General features: G+C 38.5%; 1 protein-coding gene across 8 annotated transcripts in view; it reads left to right on the forward strand.

Moving 5' to 3' along the window:
* caska (calcium/calmodulin-dependent serine protein kinase a) overlaps nt 1-21,452 on the forward strand; it is a 415,030-nt gene that overhangs the window by 349,981 nt on the left and 43,597 nt on the right. For 4 of the 8 annotated variants that reach the window (XM_063050785.1, XM_063050787.1, XM_063050788.1 and 1 more), the window contains exons 14-18: nt 4,038-4,226; nt 12,054-12,132; nt 12,945-13,030; nt 14,029-14,097; nt 19,325-19,393. In XM_063050785.1, the coding sequence (XP_062906855.1) occupies nt 4,038-4,226; nt 12,054-12,132; nt 12,945-13,030; nt 14,029-14,097; nt 19,325-19,393 (492 nt within the window). The remainder of the gene's footprint in view (nt 1-4,037; nt 4,227-12,053; nt 12,133-12,944; nt 13,031-14,028; nt 14,098-19,324; nt 19,394-21,452) is intronic. The other 4 variants (XM_063050790.1, XM_063050791.1, XM_063050792.1 and 1 more) reach the window with 1 other exon arrangement.

Below are 21,452 nucleotides of genomic sequence, written 5' to 3' on the forward strand. Positions count from 1 at the left end.
ATTATGTTCTCTTCTGAGAAACAGAGGGTTCTATTACACTGTGTATGTTATCTTATTATAACAATTATCACACTGTATGTGTTTGGTGGTATGATAAATTGTTTTTTCCATCAGATAATTGATGTCGTGGAGCAGTAAATACACTTATATTAATATACTATGGTTTACTTCAGCCTATATAGTTCCATGGTAAATTGCCATGGTTCTGCAGCGTTTTTTGAGAGTTGCACAGCCTGAATAATGTAAGTTTCCCTTGGCTTTAGCTGCTCTGCTTAATGTATCATTTTGACTTAATAAAGTAAATAAATCATATTTTCCCCACACTTTTAATCCATAAACTGGTTAGCTGTCAGATTTCCTAGACTCGAAGTAATAACAAAATCCGTAGAGAAACAAAATTAGTTCTCAAGTGAACTTGGTAGCATTTTAAGCTTCCATGCTGCTTTTCTAACAGTCATGCTCTTTCCACAGAAATTTGCTTAATATTTCACAGTGTATTGATTCAGAATCAAGAAGAAGGCAGGAAATAACATTGAGTCTTTGATCAATAATTTGCATCATTAAATCTGGGCCTTAATACCAGGTTATTTTCCTGTAATCTTTCTTTATATCCTCGTCAACTTAAAAAATCTCTCAGAAGCTGGAATGCATCCATCAACTATTATCTTGATAGATGTTTATGACAGTTTGGTAGAAGTTGAACACTCAAGCTGTAGTACTTCTCAAAACATTGGGTTCGTCTCCCTTGGTAGTTTGCCTAATTTACATTTCTGAAAAGCTATTCCACTGTCTAGGCTTCGATGGTTGGCAACTTGTTTTGTTATTAGCAAAGCATTCTGTTATATTTTGCCATCTTGTTGCAATATTGGGAACTCAGAATTAAAATTTTAAATAGTTGTCTGTTTTGGCAGAAGCCAAATGCATTGAATTGCTCCATATCTGGTCCATCTCTTCTGGTGAATTTAACTGATGCAATGAAAATTCTGAAGTTGAGAATATAGATCATTTGTCATTTAAATAAGAGCTGGAGAGTTGTACAGCAGAGAAAGCCCACCACATCCATTCCAATTCCATTTTTTAAAGTAATTTTTCATTTGATATTACAAATAGAAAGCAATAGAAAGGAAGGACATAAGGCGGGAAGATGTGGAATCGATATGGGTCGAGCTGCATAACACTAAGGGGCAGAAAACGCTGGTGGGAGTTGTGTACAGGCCACCTAACAGTAGTAGTGAGGTCGGAGATGGTATTAAACAGGAAATTAGAAATGTGTGCAATAAAGGAACAACAGTTATAATGGGTGACTTCAATCTACATGTAGATTGGGTGAACCAAATTGGTAAAGGTGCTGAGGAAGAGGATTTCTTGGAATGTATGCGGGATGGTTTTTTGAACCAACATGTCGAGGAACCAACTAGAGAGCAGGCTATTCTGGACTGGGTTTTGAGCAATGAGGAAGGGTTAATTAGCAATCTTGTCGTGAGAGGCCCCTTGGGTAAGAGTGACCATAATATGGTGGAATTCTTCATTAAGATGGAGAGTGACATAGTTAATTCAGAAACAAAGGTTCTGAACTTAAAGAGGGGTAACTTTGAAGGTATGAGACGTGAATTAGCTAAGGTAGACTGGCAAATGACACTTAAAGGATTGACGGTGGATATGCAATGGCAAGCATTTAAAGATCACATGGATGAACTACAACAATTGTTCATCCCAGTTTGGCAAAAGAATAAATCAAGGAAGGTAGTGCACCCGTGGCTGACAAGAGAAATTAGGGATAGCATCAATTCCAAAGAAGAAGCATACAAATTAGCCAGAAAAAGTGGCTCACCTGAGGACTGGGAGAAATTCAGAGTTCAGCAGAGGAGGACAAAGGGCTTAATTAGGAAGGGGAAAAAAGATTATGAGAGAAAACTGGCAGGGAACATAAAAACTGACTGTAAAAGCTTTTATAGATATGTAAAAAGGAAAAGACTGGTAAAGACAAATGTAGGTCCCCTACAGACAGAAACAGGTGAATTGATTATGGGGAGCAAGGACATGGCAGGCCAATTGAATAATTACTTTGGTTCTGTCTTCACTAAGGAGGACATAAATAATCTTCCAGAAATAGTAGGGGACAGAGGGTCCAGTGAGATGGAGGAACTGAGCGAAATACATGTTAGTAGGGAAGTGGTGTTAGGTAAATTGAAGGGATTAAAGGCAGATAAATCCCCAGGGCCAGATGGTCTGCATCCAAGAGTGTTTAAGGAAGTAGCCCAAAAAATAGTGGATGCATTAGTGATAATTTTTCAAAACTCGTTAGATTCTGGACTAGTTCCTGAGGATTGGAGGGTGTCTAATGTAACCCCACTTTTTAAAAAAGGAGGGAGAGAGAAACCGGGGAATTATAGACCGGTTAGCCTAACGTCGGTGGTGGGGAAACTGCTGGAGTCAGTTATCAAAGATGTAATAACAGCACATTTGGAAAGCGGTGAAATCATCGGACAAAATCAGCATGGATTTGTGAAAGGAAAATTATGTCTGACGAATCTCATAGAATTTTTTGAGGATGTAACTAGTAAAGTGAATGAGGGAGAACCAGTGGATGTGGTATATTTGGATTTTCAAAAGGCTTTTGACAAGGTCCCACACAGGAGATTAGTGTGCAAACTTTAAGCACACGGTATTGGGGGTAAGGTATTGATGTGGATAGAGAATTGGTTAGCAGACAGGAAGCAAAGAGTGGGAATAAACGAGACCTTTTCAGAATGCAGGCAGTGACTAGTGGGGTACCGCAAGGCTCAATGCTGGGACCCCAGTTGTTTACAATATATATTAATGACTTGGATGAGGGAATTAAATGCAGCATCCCCAAGTTTGCGGATGACACAAAGCTGGGCGGCAGTGTTGGCTGTGAGGAGGATGCAGGGTGACTTGGATAGGTTGGGTGAGTGGGCAAATTCATGGCAGATGCAATTTAATGTGGATAAATGTGAAGTTATCCACTTTGGTGGCAAAAATAGGAAAACAGATTATTATCTGAATGGTGACCGATTAGGAAAAGGGGAGGTGCAATGAGACCTGGGTGTCATTATACACCAGTCATTGAAAGTGGGCATGCAGGTACAGCAGGCGGTGAAAAAGGCGAATGGTATGCTGGCATTTATAGCAAGAGGATTCGAGAACAGGAGCAGGTAGGTACTACTGCAGTTGTACAAGGCCTTGGTGAGACCACACCTGGAGTATTGTGTGCAGTTTTGGTCCCCTAATCTGAGGAAAGACATCCTTGCCATAGAGGGAGTACAAAGAAGGTTCACCAGATTGATTCCTGGGATGGCAGGACTTTCATATGAAGAAAGACTGGATGAACTAGGCTTGTACTCGTTGGAATTTAGAAGATTGAGGGGGGATCTGATTGAAACGTATAAAATCCTAAAGGGATTGGACAGGCTAGATGCAGGAAGATTGTTCCCGATATTGGGGAAGTCCAGAACGAGGGGTCACAGTTTGAGGATAAAGGCGAAGCCTTTTAGGACTGAGATTAGGAAAAACTTCTTCACACAGAGAGTGGTGAATCTGTGGAATTCTCTGCCACAGGAAACAGTTGAGGCCAGTTCATTGGCTATATTTAAGAGGGAGTTAGATATGGCCCTTGTAGCTAGGGGGATCAGAGGGTATGGAGGGAAGGTTGGTGCAGGGTTCTGAGTTGAATGATCAGCCATGATCATAATAAATGGCGGTGCAGGCTCAAAGGGCCGAATGGCCTACTCCTGCACCTATTTTCTATGTTTCTATGTTTCTAAATGAACTAAAGTACAAAGCAACATTTTCCTTATTTTAAAAATGCGGAAATTAGATTTCCAGAACAACTTGCATTTTTGCAGTGCCCTTCATATATACAGAATGTGTTCCCAAGGGCATCGATTAAGAAGGCAATCATTGTGGATGAAAAGGGGGAAGTGATGAAGGATGGATAAGAAGATGAGATCTTGATAACAATTGGCTTGGTGTCTTCAATCACTAATTTTCTTACTTCATTTTCTTCTGAAAACTAGGCCTTGCTTCAGACTCATGATGTTGTGGCACATGAAGTATATAGTGATGAAGCACTAAGAGTTACACCACCACCATCTTCTCCTTATTTAAATGGTGACTCACCTGAAAGTGCAAACGGAGATATGGACATGGAAAATGTAACACGAGTTCGACTTGTCCAGTTTCAGAAAAACACTGATGAACCTATGGTAAAGTATTACAAAACAACCTATCACTCACATCAGTTACCAGAGACAAAGCATCTTTAGTCTTTTTAATGAAAATTCTAATTTAAGTTTATACATGTTACCATAGTTTTTCAACTGTACTTGGCCACTAAGCTGACCAAAATTAGCTGTTTTTTGTTCTTTGTTCTCCTGTGTGGCCATTACAACCGGTAATCTGTGGAGAGAAAGAATTTACTTCTATCTCATCATGATGCTGTATCAGAAAGAGACATAATTAAAGAATGCTCAGAATCTGTTTAATTTGCCAGTGTATAAGTAATACAGACAAATTATTTTAACTGCTTTAATTAAATTGGAAGCCTTCAGCCTTCAGAAAAAAGCAGAAGGCATAGGCTGCCTACTATGCTATTCAGTTAATATAATCCTCACCGATAGCCTCCAATCTCGACTCTTCCATGCAAATCTGCAAAGCTCTGAATACTCCTCCACCAATACCTCCAGTGATGTAGCCTCCACAACTAGAGAATGCCAGAGATTCACCGGTCCTCTTCAAGAAGAAATTCCTATCCACCTCTGTTTTAAATGATTTTCCCCAATCCTGTAACTGTATCCCCTTATTTGAGATTGTTCCACTGGTGTAAATATCGCAAGATGTCATTGCCCCCCTTAGGGTCTTGTATGTTTCAATAAAATCTCCCTCATTCTGCTAAACTCCCAAGAATATAGATCCAGCTTGTTTTACCTTCCCAGTGTAGTATAACCTTTCCATCCCAGGAACTCGCCTGTATTTAGATCCCAGCATTACTGGTAGAAGTAACTCAGTCATGAAGATTGTATTTTAGTAAGATTATTTCTGTGCATTCTGTACTCGTTCCCCTGCAAACTAGTTTTATCTGCATGTTCTATTTGGTCCATAAATTGTAGCTATCCATCTATAACCTTTCTTACTTATAGAATTAGCATGAAACTTTAGCAGAATTAGAAGTACCTACTTTTGATTGCTCAACTGTGCTTACTGACCAGGATTCCTATTAGAAATCTCTGAATACTGGATCAGTTCAGAATTTGTTCAATAATGGTGAATTGTGGTAATTTGTAACATCGCTGTAGCATAAGAAAATGTTACGGAAGGGAGGTGATCCTCAGTTCAGATACTGGTTGAAATGGAAGAGGAGCATAGCAGATGTATTAGAATATTCATATTTTAAGTAATTATATAAATTTGGCAGAGCCTCAATATCCCAGACCTATCATACAAATACAATTAATCAAACTCTAGTGCCACCTTGTGATGCAAACATAGGTTAGCACCTTCTGTTTCTTAGAATTGAGGCTGTCCAAATCAGGATATTTTTCCATGCAAGGTTTCATTTTAGAAAAAATTAACCATAAAACTCTATATAGAAGTATTTGCAACAGGTCCTTTTGTCTAACGTTGGAGATACTTCCAACTTGAACTTCCTGTCCATTGCGATCTGCGACATTGAAGTGAGCAAGGTTTTCAAAACGTGGGTGGGTCAAGTGAAGAACCTACATAGGTGGGTTCAAGTAAAGCTGCTGCTCAGCTGACCACAAAAACATGAAAGTTATCACTTAACTTCATTTCCCTTTGTACATCTTTCAAGAGTAATTATGATGTTGTCAAAGAAAAAGTGTAAAACATTAGAACTAGACTTTAACTGTGATGCAGAAGAATTAGCAATTGCTCTTCAAAAGGAAAAGTATTTCAGAGAATACTTTCAATGAATAATGTTGTCTGCAATATTTGATTATATAATATTCCAATACCTTTCACAAGCCCTTCTTAAAAGGAATTGGTTTATTTGAGTGATTAATAGAAAGGAATGCCTCATCCTCTTGTACACTACTAATTCCAATCATGATAAGTAAATATGCTATGAAAAATGCACCTTCATAATTTTGATTGTTCCTGATCATCAGTTAGATTCGTTTTAGTAAGTTTAATCAATTTTTTTCATATTTTAGAACAATATACTACATCCTACTAATTTAATATTTAAAGTTTTACAATCAATCATTCTATCCTTAATGGCTGTTCTAATTGTTTATGCTAAAAGCATTCTAAAATATTTGCATTTTTGTAGCATTACACAAACAATAGTCAATTAAGTATTTCCAGTTTTATTATATAAAAAATGCAGAATGTTAGCCATTTTTGTCTCCCATAAAATAAATCCATCTCCCCACAATGTGGATATTTTGTAATTTAGTTTTGTGAGATGCTGTATCATGCAGTGCAAACATATCTAGTTTGTTACCATAATTGCAAAGGTAATCATAAAATAGATGCTATAATTTTAAGCACATTTAAATTGTCTACATTGGTGAGACCCGATGTAAATTGGGAGACTGCTTTGTCAAGCTCCTCTGCTCCATCCACCAAAAGTGTAATTTCATGGTAGCCAACCATTTTAATTCCTATCCCCATTCCTGTTCTGACATGTCAGTACACGGTCTCTTCTTTTGCAATGATGAGGCCACTCTCAGGGTGGAGGAACAACACCTTTTTCCATCTAAGAAGCCTCCAACCTGATAGCATGAATATCAATCTCTCCTTCCAATTTAAAGAAAACAATTCCACCGCTTCTCTCCTCTTCTATTTCCCAATCTGGCCTCTTATCTCTTCTCCTCACCTCCCCCAGGTTGCCCCTCCTTCTTCCCTTTCTCCCATGGTCTACTCTCCTATCAGATTTCTTCTTCTCCAGCCCTTTACCTTTCCCACCTAACTGGCTTCAACTATCACCTTCTAGCTGGTCCTCCTTCTCGACCCCCTACCTTTTCACTCTGGCATCTTCCCCCTTTCTTTCCAGATCTGAAGAAGGGTCCAGACTAAACATCAACTGTTTAATTATTTCCATAGATGCTGCCTGACCTGCTGAGTTTCTGCAGCATTTTGTGTGTTTTGCTGTACTTCTAGAACTATTGCTTCCTGAATGGTTTAGTATGCATTTACACGGTGCTAGACAATAGGTGCAGGAGTAGGCCATTCGGTCCTTCGAGCCAGCACCGCCATTCACTGTGATCATGGCTGATCATCCACAATCAGTACCCATATCAGTATCAGTGATCGACTGAATTTACAACAAGTTTAGCAAATAAAAGCAGAAAATTCTCAGAAAACTCAAACAGGCAACATCTTTGGACAGAGAAAAAGAGCCAGTGTTTCAAACCAAAGATCCTTTGTCAGAACCTGATCTCCCTCTTTCCTATTAAAGCAAATTCCTACAAAGAAGCAATATGCTCCCCACAGAAAGGAAATTGTATTGCCAACCAAATTGATCCTACTTACTGGACCCCACAACTCAGCACCAGGTGCATGAAACATGCACCTTTTCTCTCATTTGTCAGTCCTTGGGTATGTTATCTCTCTCCATAACAGTAATTGCCTATTGTCCTCCCCCTCCCCATTTCTTCCCTCTGGGACTTTATATCCACGATCTATGGTTTCTCACTTTTCTATATTATGTTGTCCCATTTTCACAGCTAAGAAATCTCACCAATGCCTCAATTTCTTCAGGAGACTAAAGAAATTTGGCCTGTCCTCATCGACCCTTGCAGCATATAAAGCATCCTTTCAGAATGCATCACGGCTCACTGTGCCAGCTCCTCTGCCCGTGACCACAAGAAACTGCAGAGTTGTAGACATAGTTCAGCACATCATGGAAACCATCCTCGTCCCTATGGAATATCTATTCTTCATGCTGCCTCAGTGAACAAGCCAGCAAAATCAAAACCCCACTCATCAGGGCAAACAGGCAAACCACACAAAAGCCTAAAAGCACATACCACCAAGCTCAAGACCATAAGACGTAGGAGAAGGGTTAGGCCATTCAGCCCATCGAGTCTGCTCTGCCATTCCATCATGCCTGATCACGAATCCCACTCAACCCCATACACCTGCCCTCTCACCATATCCTTTGATGCCTTGAGCGATCAGGAAACGATCAACTTCCACCTTAATTATACCCATGGACTTGGCCTCCACCGCAGTCTGTGACAGGGCATTCCACATTTCACTATTCTCTGGCTAAAAGAAATCCTTCTTACCTCTGTTCTAAAAGGTTGCCCCTCAATTTCAAGGCTGTGCCCTCTGGGTACCCCCACCATAAGAAATATCCTCTCCACATCCATCCTATCTAGTTCTTTCAACATTCGATAGGTTTCAATGAGATCCCCCTGCATTCTTCTAAATTCCAGTGAGTACAGGCCCAAAGCTGCCAAACACTCCTCATGTTAACACTTTCATTCCTTGAATCATCCTCGTGAACCTCCGCTGGACTCTCTCCAATGACAACATATCCTTTCTGAGATAAGGGGCCCAAAACTGTTGACAATACTCCATGCAGCCTGAGTAGTTTCTAATAAAGCCTCAACATTATCATCTTGCTTTTATGTTTTATTCCCCTTGAAATAAATGCCAACACTTCATTTGCCTTCTTTACTACAGACACACCTGTAAGTTACCCTTCTGAGAATCTTCTCCCCATTTAGATAATAGTCTGCGCTATTGTTCCTTTTATCAAAATGTATTATCATACATTTTCCAGCACTGTATTCTATCTGCCACATTTTTGCCCATTCTTCCAATTTGCCTAAGTCCTGCTGTAATCACATTGCTTCCTCAACACTACCTACCCCTCCACCTATTTTCTTATCATCCACAAACTTTGCCACAAAGCCATCAATTCCATGATCCAAATCATTGACAATGTGAAAAGTAACAGTCCCAGTACAGACCCCTGAGGAACACCACCAGTCATTGGCAGCCAACCAGAAAAGGCCCCTTTATTTCCACTCCCTGCTTCTTGCCTGTCAGCTATTCCTCTGTCCATGCCAGTATCTTTCCTGTAATGCCATAAGATTTTGTCTTGTTAAGCAACCTCATGTGTGGCACCTTATCAAATCCCTTCTGAAAATCCAAGTAAATAATATCCACTGCCTCTCCCTTGTCCACCCTGCTTGTTACTTCCTTGAAGAGCACTAACAGATTTGTCAGGTAAGATTTCCCTTTACACAAAGCACGTTGACTTTATCTTATTTTATCATTAGTCTCCAAGTACCTTGAAACCTCATCCTTAATAATAGACTCCAACACTTCACCAACCACTGAGGTTAGACCTATAATTTCCATTCTTTTGCTTTCCCCCCTACTTTAAGAGTGGAGTGACATTTACAATCTTCCAGTCCTCTGGGACCATGCCAGAATCAAGTGATTCTTGAAAGATCATGACCAATGCATCCGTTATCTCTTCAACAGCCTCTCTCAGGACTCTGGGATCTAGTCTGTCTGGCCCAGGTGACTTATCCACCTTTAAACCTTTGAGTTTGCCTAGCAGTTTTTCCTTTGTAATAGCAATGGCACTCACTCCTGCTCCCTGACTCTCGCGAACCTCTGGCACACTGCTAGTGTTTTCCATGGTGAAGACTGCTGCAAAGTTCTTATTAAGTTTTTTTGCTATTTTTTTTTTTGTCCTCCATTACTACTTCGCAAGCATCATTTTCCAGTGGTCCAGTATCAACTCTCACCTCCCTTTTACTCTTTATATAACTGAAAAAACTTTTGGTATCCTGCTTTATATTATTAGCTAATTTGCCCTCGTATTTCTTCTTTTCTCTTCTTGCGGCTTTTTCAGTTGCCTTTTGTTGGATTTTAAAAGCTTCCCAATCATCCAACTTCCCACTTACTTTTGCTACCTTATATGCCAGTCCCTTGGCTTTTATGCAGTCCTTAACTTCCCTTGTCTACCTACCCTTGCCATTTGGCAGATGGAGTTCAACCTGGAGAAGTGTGAGGTGGTAGACTGTGGAAGGACAAACTCCAAGGCAGAGTACAAAGTAAATGGCAGGATACTTGATAGTGTGGAGGAGCAGAGGGATCTGGGGGTACATGTGCACAGATCCCTGAAAGTTGCCTCACAGGTAGATTATGGAGTGTTAGCTTTCATAAGTCGAGGGATAGAGTTTAAGAGTCACGATGTAATGATGCAGCTCTATAAAACTCTGGTTAGGCCACACTTGGAGTACTGTGTCCAGTTCTGGTCGCCTCACTATAGGAAGGATGTGGAAGCATTGGAAAGGGTACAGAGGAGATTTACCAGGATGCTGCCTGGTTTAGAAAGTATGCATTATGATCAGAGATTAAGGGAGCTAGGGCTTTACTCTTTGGAGAGAAGGAGGATGAGAGGAGACATGATAGAGGTGTACAAGATAATAAGAGGAATAGATAGAGTGGCTAGCCAGCGCCTCTTCCCCAGGGCACCACTGCTCAATACAAGAGGACATGGCTTTAAGGTAAGGGGTGGGAAGTTCAAGGGGGATATTAGAGGAAGGTTTTTTACTCAGAGAGTGGTTGGTGCGTGGAATGCACTGCCTGAGTCAGTGGTGGAGGCAGATGCACTAGTGAAGTTTAAGAGACTACTAGACAGGTATATGGAGGAATTTAAGGTAGGGGGTTCTCTGGGAGGCAGGGTTTAAGGGTCAGCACAACGTTATGGGCCGAAGGGCCTGTAATGTGCTGTACTATTCTATGTTCTATTTGAGAACAACTTCTGTGGGACATATCTATCCTGCGCCTTGTGAACTATTCTCAGAAACCAGCCATCTCTGATGTGCCGCCTTTCCTGCCAGTATCCAATCCACTTGGGCAAGCTCCTCTCTCATGCCCCTAATTCCCTTTATTCCATTGTGATACTCATACATGTGCTTCTCCCTCTCAAATTGTAGTATGAATTCAATAATATTATGATCAGTTTCCTCAGGGTTCCTTTATGTTAAGCTCTCTAATAAGACCTGGGTTATTGTACAACATCCAATCTAAGGTGGCCTTTCCCCAAGTAGGCTCAAGCACAAGCTGCTCTAAAAAGCCACCTCATAGTCATTCAACAAACTCCCTCTCTTACGATCCGACACCAGCCTGATTTTCCCAATCCCCTTGCATATTAAAGTCCTCCATTACAATTGTGTCATTATCTTTATTGCATGCCTTTTCCAGCTCCCTTTGCAATCTCAACCCCACATCTTGGAGGCTTATATATGATTCCCATAATGGCTTTTTACCCTTGCAGTTTCTCAACTCCACCCTTCTCTGACCCCATGTTACCTCCTTCTAAAGATGTAATTCCATCTCTTACCAACAGAACCACACCACCACCTATGCCTTCCTGCCTGTCCTTTTGATGCAAAGTATATCCTTTGATGTTAAGCTCCTGACTATGGCCTTCTATCCACCTTATTCTGAATGCTACGCATATTTAAATACAGCAGCTTCAGTCTACATTCTTCGCCCTTTTGGTTTTGCCTCTGTAGTACAATTTAACATTTTGTCCTGTCTGTGTCTGTACCCAATCATTGGCTTGTCCTTGCTTACATTCATGTTATATCCATCATCTACTTGTAAACCTGCTGACTCATCCTTGGCTCTATCATACTGGTTCCCATTAAGGACAGCTTCTACCTTGCTACTATAAAACTATAGCTCTCTGGTACTACCTCAATGCACTGTGTACTGAATTGATCTGTTTGAACAGTATCAAGACAAGCTTTGCAGTCTTCTTTGGCACATGTGACAATAATTCTGATTCCATTTCAGTCATTTGCCTCTCCATTTTGTATCTGCTGTCAACCACCTATGGAGATGTCTGTCTACATTCCTTTTTAGATGGTACTGTTACATCTAATGTAGAATGCTTCTTAGAATATATCATTGTTTTGTATTAAGGTGTGGAAAATACTTAGCTTTGAAATTGCTTTATATAATACAACTGTTGCATTTCTAACTACTTTTAATGCTTTACATCTCATTGATTTTCTTCATGTTCCTTCATTCAGGGGATAACTTTAAAAATGAATGAAATGAACCATTGTATTGTTGCAAGGATTATGCATGGCGGAATGATCCATAGGCAAGGTAAGGAGTAAAAAATTTGTACCAAAGGAAAATATATTTTCCATTACAAAAAAAAGGCTAATTCATGTTGCTGGAATCAACATTCAGTCATTTTTCCTGTTGGTATTTCCTTCTGTATGTCTCCTTTTCTGGTTGATTATAATGGTTGATTAGCATCCCACCTATCACCTTAAACCTTCTTTCTACCACCGGTGTACAGTGACTGCAGTCACTCATAGGCTGCTCCGAAAGCACCTTCCAGACAGCACCTCCAATAACACCTCTTGAACCCTAGCTCCAATAAAATACAGTGACAGCAGCCAAATGATTGCACAACCATCTGTAGATTCCATCCCAAATTGAGCACCAATCCAATTTCTTCTTCACTGTGCCGTAATTTTTAGAAATCCCTATCTAACAGCACTGTGGGAGTACATTCATCAGACGGACCACTGCAGTTCAAGGACATGGCACACTGTGACCTTCTCATGTGCAGTAAATGTCACTCTTGCCAGTACTGACAAGATCCAAGAAATTTAATTTGAAAAATCAGCACTATGAAGAGAATTGATCTAATACATTATTCACTTGTAAGAAGAAACATAATTTAGAAGGAAGTCAAAAGGGAACAGAACTCTGAGAAAACTTCCTTAGCAAAGAGAAATAAAGCTTCTATTCAAAAACCTGATGTTAATGTTGGTTCATGAAACTATTGGATGGATTTCTGAAAAGGAAGGTTAATGACAAAGGGACAACCTTTTTCAGTTTAATGAGATTTTCTTTAGCTTTATCAAAAAGAAAAATCTGTTGGTCTTTATGTGAATCTTATGTAGGAACGCTCCATGTCGGTGATGAAATCAGAGAAATAAATGGCATCAGTGTTGCTAACCAGACAGTAGAGCAACTTCAAAAGATGCTTGTGAGTATGCAGGGTAATCTTTTCTTAATTTTTATTTAATACTTCGGACTTTAGTGCTATATGGAGATTGAGAGTGCTGGGTAGCCTTGTTTCTTCATTTCTTGAGACATCAAGTAAATACCTGCAGATCAATTTTATGTTTAATAGATTTCAATCAGTTTAATAAGTTTCAATTTATTTCCCGGATAGCATAACTCAAAATGCAAAACTGTCTATTGTTAAAATTATCAAAGAATAAATTTAGCATTATTCAACTCGTGTCACCAGAATACTATTGCAATCTTACTATTAGTCTTGATCTCCTCTTTTAGTCTCAAACTTGGTATTTGCCCATCCTGCCAATTTCAAGTTAAGTTCTATCTTGAGCCTTTCTATAAGAACATGGGTCAGTTTGCCTTCGATTGTAGTTTTCAGCCAGTTGTAGGTTATTCATGCTCTTTAGAGAGCTGTCTCTTGTTCCAGAGCTTACTTCAATAGTTCAATAGCAATTTGGTGTATGCTCTATGCAATGATACCCGTGACCATTGTTACAGTCACTTAGTTATATTTTAACTAAACTCTAATCCTTAGTTTTGCAAATCAGGTTTTTAAAGTTTATCAAAAATTGTGCTTTTTCTAAACAAGAGTGCTTTTATCTATTATTTTTAAGTGTTCAATTCCCTCACACCAAAGAGATTTAGCAAGTTAAATTTTGATACATTTCCCTTCCCTTATTGATGCCTTAATTGAAATTTTCTGCCCTTTTTTGTATGATACAGAGGTTGTACAGCTAGGCCATAATTCACCAGTAAAAGAATGTTGAGCCATTTATGCTGCTTCTGGTTATTTTTGTTTAGGAGCAAAATGTGATCAAGATTTCAAATGTGTGAAATGTTATTTTATTTTTCACAGTACTTAGTGAAAACATCAGAATTATTTGTGAATCCAGCTTTGATTGTTCAAATATAAGAATTCCATCCTATAATTCTGTCCTAATATTAATTTTATGTCCCTACCAGAGAGAAATGAGAGGAAGTATTACCTTCAAGATTGTGCCAAGTTACCGCACTCAATCATCGTCATGTGAGGTAACCAGTTTAAGAAATGTTTTATATAGATATATATATATATATAGAAAAAATGTATATATATCTATATAATTTACTTATTATTTCTTCCCCTCCCATTCCCAACCGTTATGGCTATAACTGCCTGCTGACTGGTGATGGATAAAGCTTTCTGTAAAAACTGGTTTTCTCTGCAATGTTCATTATGCACACCAATTTTACAACTATGATAACGGAATAGAGAAGTGGATTTCACCATTCAGCCCTTTTTTCACTAAAATTACATGAGAGGATAAAAGTCTTTATTGAATGAATTTTGATCCACTTCCAGATGACATAACCCAGAATGCAAAAGTATTTACTGTTACTGTTTTCAATGCTAAAATTTGACATTATTCACCTTGGGCAGTGGCATGCAAAAGTCTGGGCACCCCGGTCAAAATTTCTCTTACTGTGAATAGCTAAAAAGTTCTATTTTAACTTCAGTCCACAGGACTTGTTTCCAAAATGCATCAGGCTTGTTTAGATGTTCCTTTGAACCTTTTGAATAGAACTTTTTGGCCGCAATGAGCAAAGGTATGTTTGGAGAAAAAAGGGTGCAGAATTTCATGAAAAGAACACCTCTCCAACTGTTAAGCACAGGGGTGGATCGATCATGCTTTGGGGTTGTGTTGCAGCCAATGGGACAGGGAACATTTCACTGGTAGAGGGAAGGATGAATTCAATTAAATACCAGCAAATTCTAGAAGCAAACATCGCACCATCTGTAAAAAAGCTGAAGATGAAAAGAGGATGGCTTCTACAACAGGATAATGATCCTAAACACACCTCAAAATCCACAATGGACTACCTCAAGAGGCGCAAGCTGAAGGTTTTTCCATGACCCTCACAGAACCCCGACCTAACCATCATCAAAAATCTGTGGGTAGACCTCAAAAGAGCAGTGCATGCAAGACGGCCCAAGAATCTCACAGAACTAGAAGCCTTTTGTAAGGAAGAATGGGCGAAAATCCCCCAAACAGGAATTGAAAGACTCTTAGCTGGCTACAGAAAGCATTTACAAGCTGTGATACTTGCCAAAGGGGGTGTTACTAAGTACTGACCATGCAGGGTGCCCAAACTTTTGCTTCAGGCACTTTTCTTTTTTTGTTATTTTGAAACTGTAAAAGATGGAAATAAAAAAGTAATCTTGCTTAAAATATTATATGTGTCATCTTTAACTTTATGCCTTTTGGAAATCAGATCATCTTTTCCTCGCTTAGCTATTCACAGTAACAGAAATTTTGACCTGGGTGCCCAAACTTTTGCATGCCACTGTAAGTATATTGTTACAGTGTAAATGTTAATCTTGATCGCTTCGAGTCTCAGACCTAGTCCTTGCATAACTTGCCAATTTCAAGTTATTTGTACTGTCTTTGAACTGCTTCAATAAGAACATAGGTCCATTTTGATTCAGTTATAGGTTGTTTCCTCTCTTTCTTTTGTACTGCCTTTTCTTGTTTAGTACTTGCTTCATTTGGGCAATATCAGCCATCACTTTGACAATCACTAAATTGTGGTAGCTTTTTATTTTTACTAAACTCTAATCCCTTGTTTTACCACCTTCAAAAGCTTGTTCAGTTCTCTCACAACAAGGAGGTTACCAAGTTAAACTTAGATACATTTCACTTCCCTTGATTGATGCATTGATTGTAATGACAAGTAGTTTTCTACCTACTCTTTATCTGAAGATGCAGTGTTGGTTTTATCGGCCATAATTCACTAGTGAAAGAGTCTTGAGATCTTGAATCTCCCTCTAGTTATTTTTGTATATGAGTGAAATATGAAAACAAATGTAAGAACCGTATAATAGACAGAACTTCAAATACAGGTACTGTGGATCAGGATATTTTGACAGGTATCATAATTTTGCAATATTGAGTGCGATTTGGGGAGATATCATGCTGTTGTGGGGGAAATAGTAGAGGATGATCTGGGAATGAAGGTTGCTCACGAATGAAGGAGTAATCACAGAGAAACTTGATTGGTTTCACAGGAAGGAAGGGTTATTGCTTAAGGATTGAAAATGGAATGGACATGGTCAAGGTTCCTATCAACAACAGCAGATAGGAATCCTCAATTAAAGGGATATAATGACATAACGTAAATAATAGCATGAATAGTGGAATCTTTTATGAGTTATAGAGCACTACAGCACAGAAGCAGACCATTCAGCCCAATTAGTCCGTGCACAACTGTTACTCTGCTTTGGCCCGCAACTGGACCATAGCTGTCCATACCCCTACCATCACACCACCCTCTGAGTGAAGATGTTCCCCCTCAGATTCCTCCTAAGTGTTTCACCTTTCAGCCTTAACCAATGACATCTAGTTCTGGTCTCACCGAACCTCAGAAGAAAAGGCCTGCTTGTATTTATCCTGCCTATACCTCTCATAATTTCATATCCCTCTATCAAATCTCTCCTCATCCTTCTATACTCCAAAAAATAAAGTTCTAACTTATTCAACCCCTCTCTACAACTCAGTGCTTCAAGTTCTGGCAACATCCTTGTATATTTTCAAAGTACTCTTCCAATCTTATTGATATCTTTCCTTTTGGTGGGTGACCAGAACTACACACAATACTCCAAATTTAGCCTCACTAATGTCTTATACATCTTCAACATAACATTAAAACTCCTGTACTCAGTACTCTGATTTATGAAAGCATATCTGCCAAGATCTCTCTTTACAACCCTGTCTACCTGTGACTCCTCTTTCAAGGAATTCTGAATATGAAGCATTTATAACAGATGCGTTAAAAATGAAGAACCTCAGAATCTGGTTTAATACCACCATCTTGTATTAATATTCAGATTTATTTATTAGATTAGATTAGGAGGACATGCAGTCCTCTATTATTGTCATTTAGTAATGCATGCATTAAGAATTGATACGTTTTTCCAGAATGATATCACAGAAACACATGACAAACCAAGACTGAAAAACTAACAAAAACCACATTATCACATGGTCATCAAAACATACAGTGAAGTGTGTCATTTGTGTAAGCAACCAACACACCCAAGGAGATGCTCGGAGCAGCCCGCAAATGTCACCACATATAGCCAGCCCACAATGTTCAGCAGAACGACACCAGCAACACCAACAAAACAAAAACAGCCCCCTTTCCCACCCTCCCATCACCCAGCCACCCATATACAAAAACAAACTGCTTCTGGGCTCCTTTATTTGTGGCTTAAACAGTAGTAATTGATGTATTGCAGCATCTACAAAGTGCAAAGATAAAGTTACCATAAATTGCAAAATAAATAGTGCAAAAAATGAATTAGATAGTGCTCATGGGGAATAATAAGGTAGTGTTCATGGTTTCATGAAAGAAATAAATAGATTCCTTGCAAGAAGCAAGGTGAGAGTGATTGATCAAAAATATAGTTAAGGCAGAGAAGATGAGATGGAAAGAGGCAGATGTTAGCATGGATGTTTACATGAAAACCAGTAAAAGGCAGAAATTGGAAACAAGTAGAACCAGTTTTCTACATTAAGCATTATGAAGAAATAACAGTGATTAGTCTTCAACCTACTTGTGGCATTTTGAGTGAAGTTAGTGCACAAAAAATTGATTAGATCAATCCTAATCCCATAAACCAGAAACTTTACTTGTAATTAAATGAAACGAGGAAATGGAATAAATGTTTTTGAAACCTATGTGGCAGTAATTAGAATACTAATCTGATGTCTTTCAATGTGCATCCATGGAGAAAGGTGTTGGGATGGCTAAAAATAAAACAGGTTTAAAATTGCAGAGGAAACAAAGAAGTGTGGAGGCCAATGGTAGGGTGGCAAAGAGAAGAAATAAAATGCCACAAGTGCTCGCAGTGCCAGGTTAAAGGAGGGTGATAGAAGGCCTGGTAAATGAACAAATATTATATAAATAAAATTAGAAATACCAGGAGAGACGAGAGGAAAACTTGTGTAGAACAATGTCTGATTATCTGAATTTGTTAAATTCAATGCTCATTTTGTGTTTTTTTATTCTTGTTAAGGAAGCTGTTTTAGTAAACATTTTACTAGCAGTAAATATTTGAGCAAATGTTAGACAGGAAATTGCAGTCATGTTTGTTTTTCCTTCCAACTCAGTAGCTTCATGTGTAAAATCATATTAGAGGTTGCATATGATTGAAGTGTGTATCTCGTATTGTGATCCTGTATTGAAAATAAGGGTTCTATTTGCAGATATTTAGGATACTGTTGTATTTTCTGTTATGAAAACTGTTATAATTTTATTTAGTACAGTTAATTTATTGAAAGTTCAGTTTATTCAATTAACATTAAGTCATTGTTTAACAAAATAACAAAAGGCTATTTTAACATTAATTATACTATTTTCAAACTCCTCAATGCTATATATTAGCTACATGAATGTTTAATTCTTCATATAAGTGAAGCAGTCTGATGATTCACACATACTAATAGTTGCTCCAACTAATCCCAAAAGTAACCTGGTTAACCATCGGAGATAAGAACGTTGAGCCCGCAACCAGTTCTGTTCTTGATATGCCATCAATTTGACGTGCACTTTCAAAATTATTAGTATAGTTTTCAATGGGCGCTCGTAAACATAGGCAGTAAGGCTGTGCAAGCTGCAGTTACGCATTAATTACAAGCATGCACATGGGTCACTTTATAAACTTCCTTTCTAAAAAGTATCTCATCAGTGATTGAATAGTAATTGTGGAAAATATTCAAACCAAGTACCTTTCCTTAGTCTGTGTATACATACACTTCCATTACCAAGAATCACAAAACAATACTGCTGGTGAAGTTTTGCATTCTTGTCTCCAAATCACATGTGTTTTCTCTGTCATTGCTGATCAGACTCTTAACCCAACACCTTAAGTCCTTGTTCAAAACTCTCCTGTTGATGAAACAGCTTTGCAGTACAGTCAAGCCCTTTAAGAATTTTATATAAACAAGCTCTTTAGAAGAAGCTTGTAGTGTAATACAACATTGTAAAAACAAAAACTTTTTAGCTGTTTTATTCCAAAAAATTAAAATATATCTGCTTAGACCAAAAGCTTTGTAGATTAAATGCAACTAATATACATTAAAAATTGAGAAACAATTATTTAGAAACAATTAAATTGGACCTTGATCAATGCATTTTTTTTTCAAAACATTGTTTAAAATTCTGACATATGTTGCAGTTGTGTATATAAGGTGCTACTGAATCTTCTGTCTCGTTGCAGAGAGATTCCCCCTCCACATCCAGACAATCCCCAGCTAACGGCTATAGCAGCACTTATAATTCTGTTTCGGTAAGGTTTCCATTTACAACACACACATGGTATAATTTTATTAGTATTGCCTCTGTAGCAAGGAATTTATCTTTCAGAAAAGTCCTATTGGTTCTTTTTAAATACCACATAAGAAAGTCACTGGTAATGTCAGCCTCATTCATTTCCTGATAACTAAGATGAAATTCAGCAGTGGATTGGTTTGCGATGCATTTTCCTTCGAAGGTGCATTAGCACAACCAAATACTGGAAATATTTCTTTCCATTTAGATGGTTTGTCTATGAAGAAGTAAAATGAGGTTGAGTAGGGGGAGAATTGAAGAGTTAACTTGTGTAATGATGGTTCCAAAATGAAAGCTGGCATAGCATCACACCAGAGCTCTGAGAGGTAGGGTTTGGTTTCCGCTATCTGAGTTCTCAAATTGGTGTGCTCACTGCTGCGGTGGTACCTGCACATTATGGTATGAAGCTGAAGCCTGGCCAAGCAACTCAATGCTATCAATCTTGTAATGCCTAGTAATAACAAAAAATAATGGGATTGTCATACATTTTCAACACAAGTTCCAATGTTTGCCTGCATTCAGGTTTCTGAGGAGAGCATTGATCATACATGAGAGGTTTGTTTGTCACAGATTAATAATTTATTTTACTTCAGAGATCAGATAACGAGGTAAATTATTTTGCCTGAATTTGCAGCATTAGCAAGTAGATCACATTTGATTCATATGAATATTTTTCAAATGCAGTGGAGTCCTTTATATTAGCCTGTCTGAATAATTTCAGACTAAATAACTCCAAGCAGGAAAGCTTGTTATCTGATGCATTAACTACTAATATTTATCCTACATTTCAGTTGGCATGTTGGCTTTATAACTGCAATAAGCTTCTGCCTGTTTCTTTTAACGTCCTTCTATTTTCCAGCAAATCTCTCTCAATCACTTCTCCTATGCAAGGTGTTGCTTCCTTGGGTATTAATCCGTAGGTGATCACACCCATTCTACATTGCCCAACTGGTTAATGTTTTCAGTATGAATGTTAACAATTATGGTCAGCAGGCTATTCCTGAATAGAGGACATCACAACTGGATCCAATCTCATGCAATGTCCATATGTCTACATTCCACTAGATATGAATTGAGAATGCAAAATTTGGATAAATTATCTCTCCATAGCCCGGAAACATTACACTGAAAATTAGTGAATAGTGCAGAACAAAAAGGGTCTTCATTCTCCCTGACAGAAAACTATAATATCAGTATAAACTAATTCCATTTACCTGCACATGGTGTATATCCCTCAATTTCCTGCCTGTTCAGGTGCCTGTCTAAATGCCTCTTAAACAGTGCTACAATATCTGCTTCTACCATGTATGTTCCAGGCAACTACAATTCTGTCTTTTTTTAAAAAAAAAGCTTACCTCATAAATCTCCTTTAACTTTTTCTCTGTCACTTTAAAGCTATGCCCTCTAGCATTTCGTATTTCTACCCTGGGGGAAATGACTCTGACTCCCTACTCTGTCTATGCCTCATAATATTATATACTTCTATCAGATCACCCAACTTCCAGGCTCCAAAGAAAGCAATCCATGTTTGTCCAACCTCTCCTTATGGCTAATACTCCATACACTATCCTGGTGAAACTCTTCTCCAGAGCCTCTACTTCTTGTAATGCAGTGACCTGAAATGCACATGTTACTCCAAATGTGACCTAACCAAAGATTTGTACAGCTCCAACATGACTTCCTGACTTTATACTCAACACCCAACTTTGAGGCAAGTATGCCATATGCCTTATTTATTGCATTGTCTGTTTGTGTTGCCACTTTCAGGAAGGTTTGGACTTGCATCCTAAGCTCCCTCCATACATTAGTTTTGCTTTTTCAGTGCATACTTATTCTACAGATTTTAGTTTTGCAGAACATGTTCAGATATAAAAATATGGAGGCAAAGCCAGTCCTTGTCTCACTTACTTTCCTCCTTTATGCTAATTCCAAAGAAAACAAAATATTACACAGCAGTATCCGCTCAGAGAAGAAACTATAGAATGACAACCAATGGAAAGTAATTTACACAAGATAGA

Source organism: Mobula hypostoma, chromosome 6, assembly GCF_963921235.1.
Source record: "Mobula hypostoma chromosome 6, sMobHyp1.1, whole genome shotgun sequence".
Lineage (NCBI taxonomy): Eukaryota > Metazoa > Chordata > Chondrichthyes > Myliobatiformes > Myliobatidae > Mobula > Mobula hypostoma.